Below are 9,463 nucleotides of genomic sequence, written 5' to 3' on the forward strand. Positions count from 1 at the left end.
ATTTATATATTGGGGAGATAGGGAAACCAGATTTAATTTACATTCTTTTAATATAAACTCTTCAAACCGTCACCTATAAAAAGGAATGTAGGTACCCTATTAGATCCAGCAGGCAATGACTACATACCTTTCACCCAAAACTCACTCATCAAACTTTTACACAATCTTGCACCATATACACAATAAAATCACAACTGGATTCTTAATATTCAACAAATATAGTCTTGTACCATGTACAATCAAATAATATTTAATTTTATAAACTTTTCTGGTAAATATGTGAGGAACATTTTTCTTCTGACTTGTGGCAATGAGTACAAGTCTAATTTGCTGGAAGACCACTTTTGGGGCATATTAGTCAGCAAATAATACACCTGGTGGGTATGTCTGTGGTAGGTGGATTTATGAGAATGACTTCAAACTGTAATGACAGACAGACATTCTTTAGAGAGCATTATCTTAAATGCAGAGGGAGAGTACACAAAGTAAACACTCCTCCAACAACTTCAATGCCCAAACTACTAATTGTTTTACTGAAGCAGTGTTAATGATATGGATATTGCAAAACTGTAAGAAATGTCTACAATCACAGATTTTTCAGAAGCAATGTCAAGTGTAAAACAAGTGTACTACTAAGTAGTGTTTGATGTACCCCATCTTTTAGTACCAATGTAATATGACCAAAGAAATGAGAATCCAAGGCTGTGACTACATCAATATGAAAAACACTCAACATCTTGTATGGTTGCATAATTAGAAACAAATCTTTTCATTAAAAAATATTTAAGAACTTCATTAACAGTTATTCTGCAATGAAGCATTATGCAAAAAGGGTCCAGTATCACATTTCAAAATCTATACCTTTTTTTGGTGTTATGCTTGGAAGGAAGTTAGTGGTTGGACAATGATACATTGAATACAGCACTTGAACAAACATGCAATTCACTGATGAACAAGAAATTATACATATCATTACAACTACACCTGCAGTATGTATACTTTACAAAAATATATTCTGGCAAAGCATTTGGCTTTCCAAGCTATAGTGTTCAAGAAATGCACTTTACTTCATAGTTACTTCATAGTTGATTATGGAGAACCAAATTCATGGGAATACAAATAAGAAATGGATAAAACTGGACAATTTACGTGAATGTAAACAAGTTGTAAAATGTCTCATTATATAAAATTAATGGGAAGATATGTTGTGTTACAACAGTTTGACTGTATCTGGAGAAAAGCTGAATGAAACCACTGGAGAGAAAAAAAAAAAAAAAAAAAAAAAATGGGGTGTAGAAGAGATGTAAATGAACAAATGCTGACAAGGTTTTCTTGGAAGCATTCCTGCAATGATCATTCCTGGAAGCTCCGTAATGGATAATGGGGCATCAAAGATGATACAAAATTCACCATAACTAAAGATCAACCATCCACATTTATTATTCTTACAGGAGGTAACATGTATGGTTCTCTATATAACCAAGTCTTACCTAACATGAAACATAATGCAAGACAACTTGTTACAACCTGAGCAGTGATGTTAAAGAGTAATCTGCTTATATTTCTTGGAGAGCTCAAGAGAAAAATGCAGTACTTATGAATAGAAGAAATATCTAATGAATAACCAATGAAAAATCAAATTCCTTCTGTGACCTTGAGAAGAGATTCTGTGCTATTAATATTCATGACAAAATCTTATGGTTAATCATGAATAAATAAAGTGTGTCAGGTTTCCAAGATGTGTGATGAAAGGTAGCTGGATGTAGCAGCTCCTACAAAACTACACAGGAAGGACTGTTGCTATGGGAGAGCCTCAAAGGAGTACAAGATAATATAAATATAAGGCAAGTCTTGCACTCCTATAAAAAGCTTTGTTGGTCCACTAATTCACAAAAGCTCTCCAGCAAACCTAAACACTAAAACCATCACTGTCCATATAATATTCTACTTTATAAACTTTTATAAATATTTACGTGACATGAATTTGATTTCAGATTATCTATGGAGATTTTTCAGGAACAAGCCTTCATTAGGTGATAAGTTAAGAAATTGTTATATGGGAATTCATAAATATTTCCTAAACCTAAGTTTGGTGCTACATGGTGGTATAGTCCAGCTGAACATAAAGCTGTGTTACGCCCACTGTGGAGAAGATGGCCCGAGTTTGTTGCACGAGATATCTTGGGTCTGCTGCACCAGACACCTCCAGCTTCACATTCCCCACATACTGTCCTGAGCATAATGTCCAGAAGTGGGGCTCTTGGACACTGAACACTCCTGGTAATGCATGAATCTTGTAGAAACAGTTTGGTAGTAAGTCGTCCAACTCCCTGGGTTGCCGCTGCATCAAGATTTCCACAGAGTTCCGAAGGAGGCCGAGTACACTGACTAGGATCAACACTGCTATGAAGAGGGAGCAGATAGGGTCTGCAATCATCCATCCAAATAGGTACATAAGAATAGATGACACTATGACTCCAATTGACCCCAAGGTATCTGCCAAGATGTGTAAGTAGACTCCTTGCATGATCTGTGATGGTGCACCTCCACCATGGGAATGACCATGATGTGCATGGCCATTGTGAGAATGACCATGGTGGCTGTCCCCATGTGAGTGGCCATGATCCCCATGCGAGTGGCCGTGACCACCATGAGAATGACCATGACCTCCCCCATGCTGGAATACAAATATCCCAACGAGGTTAACAAAGAAGCCTAGGACAGACACAACAAAGAGACGTTCGTGCTTCACCTCAGGAGGCTCCATGAGGCGCTCTACACTTTCTGCAAAGATGAAGAAAGAGACAAATAACAACAATAACCCATTAATGAAACCACCCAAGATCTCTGCCCTCACATATCCATAAGTAAAACGTTCATTTGCCCGCCACTTGGTGATGACTTTGGCAGCCAGGCCCACCAGCAGACCAGAGCAATCAAAGAACATATGGAAGGCATCCGAGATAAGACCCAGACTGTTGGTCCACACTCCATAGATCAGCTCAACAAAGCCAAAGGTCAGATTCAAAAGAAGAAAGAAAAAAAGATTGCGGGAATCTGAGTCTGAAAGAATGAGACGAATAACACTGCTCAGTAAGTCTTTGAGTTTTGTGCGACTGACAGGAGTCAGGAGAGGCTTGGTATCCTCCACATCAATAGTAACAGGCAACATTGTCTCTGTCTGAGATGAGATGCAGTGTAATCCTTAAAACTCACACAACACATTTACAAGTACACTTATGTTCTCAAGTCCTTTTAAGTAACATTGTTTTCTTTTACTGAAGGGCATATGCAACATTACTGTCTGTTTGGATGCACGTCATGAAAAGAAATTAAAAATGTTTTCTTGGAAACCCTTTCATCACTAGTTTTCACTTTTATAACATTTTCTAGATTAATGATCCAACTTCCAGAATAGATCAACTTTTTGGAAGCTCAATGATTTTTTCCATTTGAATGTTTATTTGCCTCTTCATAATTCCTCCAGATGATTTCAATTTGGTGCTTCACACAATCTGCCAAAAAATAAAGACAACAGAAATTAGATTTAACATTCAATAATAACATTGAAAAAAAAAGTGAGAAATTTTGGTGTAAGGGTTAGAGGAAAAAAAAAAAAAAAAAAACATGCATACCACAAAGCACTCTCTCTTATTTGAAAAAGGAAGAAAACTCACTAAATGGACATTATCACATCCTGCTACCTAGGTCTTCAGTGCCTTCATACATTCCACTCACCATCACTTCCACACACATTACTACATATACCGTGGGTAAATCTTACCAACAGTGGCTCCTCATAGAATACCTGGCTAGAGCACTTATAGTAGTGAATACTCATTGCACAACACATGTGTGGCAGCTTTGTTTTGAGGTGTGAAGGAATAATTGACCTAGTAACTACTAGTACTTAATCACCGATGCTGAGTTCTTCCCCCACTTTATTTTGTCTCACTTCCTTCAGGTTTCTTGTTCCATTATTTGTTGGTTTGGGGATTATTTTGTGGGGGCTGGTTTACTGTTCCAATGTTTTCTTCTTAAGTGCTTGTCATTGTTCACTTCCTTGCCTTGACTCAAAGTGGAGGCCACAACACTGACTGGCGAGTGCTAGGAGGCAGAACACTTGGGGAGTTGAGAGTGGCTTCACCTCCTGTCAGCCACTGTCCTCCCATGACTTCTCCTGCATCACCTTTGTTACCTTCAGTTGTACTTGGATGTTGTGCCACTTCCATGATGCACCTACATCCCACCAAATGGTGTCTGGAACCTTCTGAACCTGGATGGTCCAAACTCTGCCTGTCTCACCAATAACCACTATTTGTTCATCTCTATGGTTGGCATTGGCAGCTGCCACCCATTTGTTGTTGATGGTCAGTGATTGGCTCTACCAGTCCTAAATCTACACTGTCATCTGTACTCCTCCATCATCGTGACTGTCTCCCTACATCACTGCAAGTCTTTATTCACCGCTGTTGGAAGACTCCACCCTCCCTACTCTCATCAGGAGCAGTTGCTTTTGTCTGGTGTGAGCCAGGTGGAAACAAGTACTTTGCGATGTAAATTGTGCTACAGTGGTACCTCGTGATAATGGACTTCACAACAATGGATTCACTCAATAACTGACTGGTCAGATATCAACCAATTTTTTGGGACCATAATGGCAGTTTTTTTTCCACAAGTCCAAGATTTCCATGTGGCCACACAGATTAATACAAATATGACATGATAATCAAGACAATAAGGCCAGTGTTTATCTACTTCTGCATGCTAGTTACCATCGGAACTTGGTTTCTTCTATAATTTACAAAACCTGTAATAAGGTGGAGAGTGGTGACTGCTTGCCTGTGAGGTCACTGGAGTGACAGTCATGGTGAATTGGGGTCCAACACTGGTTTGACCCATGGCCTGGTGGTGTGAATTGGTAGTTATGCATTTCTGTTTGAATGTTGTCTAGCAGATGAGGATAATGACACTGTGTGTGTGTGTGTGTGTGTGTGTGGCAGAGAGAGAGAGAGAGAGAGAGAGAGAGAGAGAGAGAGAGAGAGAGAGAGAGAGAGAGAGAGAGAGAGAGAGAGAGAGAGAGAGAGAGAGAGAGAGAGAGAGAGAGAGAGAGCCTGAGTTGACAAAACTGCAAACAAAAATGTGCTAGTGTGACAGTGATCCAATGACACACCTAAAGCAAGCACTACTTGCTGTAATGTCTATAAGCTATAAAGTATCACTGTTGATATGCTCTCTCTTAAACTCCTTTTCAGTTTCTTTTCTTTTTACTTCCATAATTCATATAACTTTTCTCTCTTCTCTTCAAGGTTTTCTTACCCAAACAAAAACTCCCTAATCACTTGATTTTTGTCTTCATTTACTGGTCTTTGATGATCTACAATTTCATTTTTCTTCTTTCAACTATGGGTAAATTAGCTTAAATTGTGCTAGATTTTCTTATAGATGACATAATGAGCAAACTGTGTCCTCAGTGTGGTGGTGGTAACTAAACAATGTCAACAGCACAATTGCTTCTCCAAATCTCCTTCCCCGCTCTCTCATGTACTTCTTCCAAGAAGTACTTGTTCATGTTGCAGATTACTGCCTTAGATAGGCTGTGAAGATGGCCATATGGCACGCTTGCAGCAGAACAAAAGTCCATTGTAAGACTGCATATGTAAGGTGTGTTAGATAAAAGGTAAAGGTATCGATAAGGTCACACTTCCATGCTAAGATGCAACATTCAGGATGGGGGAATTAAATGCTTGTTAAGGATGGCACTGGACCACACAGGAAGCTATATCTTTAATTCAACTACGTATTCTTGGGTTAGACAAATTTTTATTACTGTACATCTCTTTAATAATAACTAACATTTTTTCAGCATTGAGTGTAGAATAAGATGGTTTGAGTCTTCAAAATATTTTTTTGTGATATTAAAAGAGAATAAATTACTAAAAATGTGGTTTATATGTCTCGCAGACAAACCCTTCTTGGTAACGGACAATTTGTAGTAACAAATACCCCTTCACTCCCGAAGTGTCCTGTTATGACGAGGTACCACACTATTTGTATATGAAACCTCCCAAAGTTACCTATTTTGACTCCTGTCAAATAAGTCTCCATAAGGTGCACAGATCGGATACCTGGCTCAAAAGGGAATTCCCAAAGAGACGACAACCTGGTTCTCCGAGCTGACAATTCTCTAACATGAGGTCATGCATGGTTATATTATAGTGACGTGATCCATCTAGCACTGCATCAAATATTTTAAGTCTGTGGCAATAAGGCTTGCTTGGGAGAGACAGTGTAATGCATGAGTTGGTGTGTTGGCTTCCAGTATTGAATATCACATGCTTTCTTCTATCTCTTTTGTTCAGCCAATGAGGGCTGTCTTATTAAAGATATATTAGAAGATTATTTACTCCTGACCAATACATCAATTATCTATGGCCAATCACTGAGTGTATTCATGACAGCCACGACAGTCAGTTCGCAAACCACAAAAGTATCCAGTATCACTGCAGTGGATGCAGATTTAAGTACTGGGATTTTATTGTGCATTTCCATAAGCAAGAGGACTTTGGTGTTGGTGTATGTTTCTGAAGATTACACAGTGTCTTGCTCAAATCAACCTATGCCAAAGAATCAGTGGTGGCAGTACCCTTTGAGAATGAGGAAAAGGAGGTTGACCAACAACTCCCTATTAAGGTATAAGATTAGGATAGGTTAGTGTCCTTAAAGGAGTGTCCACAGGGGGTGTCCATGGAGAATAGAGCCCCCACAACTAGGTTAGTATCCTTAACCCTTAAAGTACGGGGGATTGATTTACTTTCCGTCTGTTACAGCAGGGAAAAATCACACCTGTCAAAAATGCTAAAAATATTTTTTTCTTATAAAAGCATATTTCTTTGTGTTATTCTGAGTACAACAATGTAGTTTTCAACATGTTATCATCTCTCACACCAACGTTATTGCACGTCAAAAATTCATGGCAGAATCCGCTAAGAAATACCCCCAAGCTCAGATAACACTCTCTCTCTCTCTCTCTCTCTCTCTCTCTCTCTCTCTCTCTCTCTCTCTCTCTCTCCATTTGGGCATATGAATTTGATGTAAAAGTAGGAACTTTTGCACTTTCATGTCATGAAAATGTGAACTCAGATGAAATGATGTTCAAAACAGAAAAATAAAAATAAACCACATATTACAAATATTGTGGATTTTTATAATAATTGGAATGTGGCAACTCTTCTTGGCAATGGGACTGACGTGACTTGGCCGACAAGCACAGTCCTGTAGAGGCAACCATGGGTGACACACACCAGCGCATTGTTCGAGGGGAGTATGTGAGGAGGTTTATGAACGTCGCTGTGAGGGTTGGCCTCTGTCTCCCAGATCACTATCAGAATCACTACTGGAGTCTTCACTTTCTTCTGTCTTAATAAAAAAATCACTGTCTTCATTTTCACCACTATATTCAATGTCATTACCGAGTAACACTGACATAACATCACTCCAAGTACCGAAACCTAACTCTGGGTCACGGGGATTGCCAGATGTTGCCTCAAAATGGGAAAAGATGACCTATTGTGAGGGAACATATGTCTCAAGGCTCAAGGAGGCGAGCGAGAAAAGATGCCAGAGACTTCCACTTGCCCCAGGACCAATAGTGACGGGGAGAGATTCAAACGTTTAGCGCTGAAAAATCATGATTCCCGGAACGATCCCCGCCTCTCCGCACGCAACGCTACAATCGTCCCGAAACGATCACTGTACGTTAAGGGTTAAGGGATAATCACCCCTATTTGTTAGGTTAGGTTAGCTTTCCCAGCAGACACCCAAGCTTCCTTGTCCTGGAGAGAGGCCACAATAAAATACAATGGAGCCACTCTTAGTAAAATTTACCATATTGCAATCATAATCAAGGATGGAAAATTGCCACAGGTGTCCAGAAGGCCAAGTTTCATTAATGTTGAGTGAGATTAATGATGCCTTATGTGAGCAAGAGGGCTGAACCTTTCATCCTCATTAGATGGTAAAAATTATAAGTAAAAATAATAACTATATATAATAAATTAATAAATAACAAATATAAAAAACTAAATTAAGTAGAAATTATATCATAAAGATACTGTCACAATGAGTATTATGACTGCTCATTTCCCACACAAGAGAATTGAGATGGTATTGGTGCTATTTCTCATAATAAGCAGTATTCAATACTTGTAAGTTGTTACCCCTATGTTTAATTTTATATGCTACTATCACCTTCATGAGAGTTCACATCATCATAATACCATTGATTATAACAAATATGGAGTAGGAAAAAACATTATGGGGCACCTTATATAATTTCATAATCTTTGTAAAACCTCAAATATCTATGCATATTAATGCTAATCTAAGAACTTGATGTTGCTTCACCATAAGATCATCTACACAAAGAAAACAAAGTATGTAGAGATTTTTACAACAAGTTTCTGAGTATCTTCAGTTTCATCAATTCTAGGCACTTGTAAAACACAACACAGCGGCATGATTAAAAATATCTTGTATTTAGCATCTTTTTTTCCTACTTTTTCACACTCAAAAATCAAGAAGCAATAGTGAGGTGTATAGTTACGTGATAGGAGGATGAATAAACAGGTGACACTTGAACAAAATAAGCCTTAGGAATTGAAGATGAATATGTAATGAACTACAGAGAAGCATCTCTTTTATCTACATTTTTTTTTATCCCTCTCACTGAGCATCACATGAATATTGAACAAAGTGACGGAGATAAGCAGCTTCCACGCTGCTCCAAGGTGAAGCACATTTTGACGAGACCCACCAAGCACCAGCCTTACCCTTGTCCACGTGCCCTGAGGTGGTGCCAACAAGCAGGTCAGGTGAGGGTGAGGGCCGCCGGGTGACAGCTGGGCACCTGCCATTGGGTCACCACGCGGCCATTGCAGACCAGGTCAGTTCAGAGTCATGTGATATGCTAGGCTAGGCTAGTGTAGCTCTCGTGTCTCATTAAATAGAGTTAGCAGGTGACAGCACCCCCTGCAGCACTGAAACACCACCACTACCACCACCAACACCTCCGATGAACTTCGGGGAAGTGATGATGTACACAAAGTGGTCAAATGACCAGCTTTCTTTCCTGATTTCACATAGAAATTCTAAAATGTATTATTAGTATTTTCATCACTTTAACATTTTTATATAGTGTTCTATCAACACAGTTATTCAAATTAATCGAATGTTTTTTTTGAGTGGACTGAATTTCGTAAACTGGTGTCAACTTAGCATTTATACCAAATTACATATTCACAGTTAGCCTTTACTTTTGAATTAAAATGCACTGAAAAAATATGCCTAATATAACAAAAACAATGCACAGTTATATCGAAAAGTCTGTAAGGAAGTACATACTTTCCTTATTTCGAAAGCTACGTGTACTGCAGCCATCGGCGACCTCATTTTTTTTCTCCAT

At 38.8% G+C, this 9,463-nt stretch overlaps 1 protein-coding gene across 1 annotated transcript; it reads right to left on the reverse strand.

The window, feature by feature from the left end:
- Positions 1-31: 31 nt before the first annotated feature.
- Positions 32-9,095, reverse strand: LOC123518845 (zinc transporter 7-like). The gene is made up of 2 exons (XM_045279884.1): positions 8,832-9,095; positions 32-3,515 (listed from the first exon to the last, which is right to left on the reverse strand). Exon 2 carries the CDS (start codon positions 3,170-3,172, stop codon positions 2,096-2,098), a length of 1,077 nt encoding a protein of 358 aa, XP_045135819.1. The 5' UTR covers positions 3,173-3,515; positions 8,832-9,095; the 3' UTR covers positions 32-2,095.
- Between the last annotated feature and the right edge of the window lie 368 nt (positions 9,096-9,463).

The sequence above is a fragment of the Portunus trituberculatus genome, chromosome 44, assembly GCF_017591435.1.
Source record: "Portunus trituberculatus isolate SZX2019 chromosome 44, ASM1759143v1, whole genome shotgun sequence".
Lineage (NCBI taxonomy): Eukaryota > Metazoa > Arthropoda > Malacostraca > Decapoda > Portunidae > Portunus > Portunus trituberculatus.

What these genes read in the sequence shown, in the direction of transcription:
- LOC123518845 (XM_045279884.1), bottom strand. Translation starts at nt 3,172, where the DNA reads ATGTTGCCTGTTACTATTGATGTGGAGGATACCAAGCCTCTCCTGACT.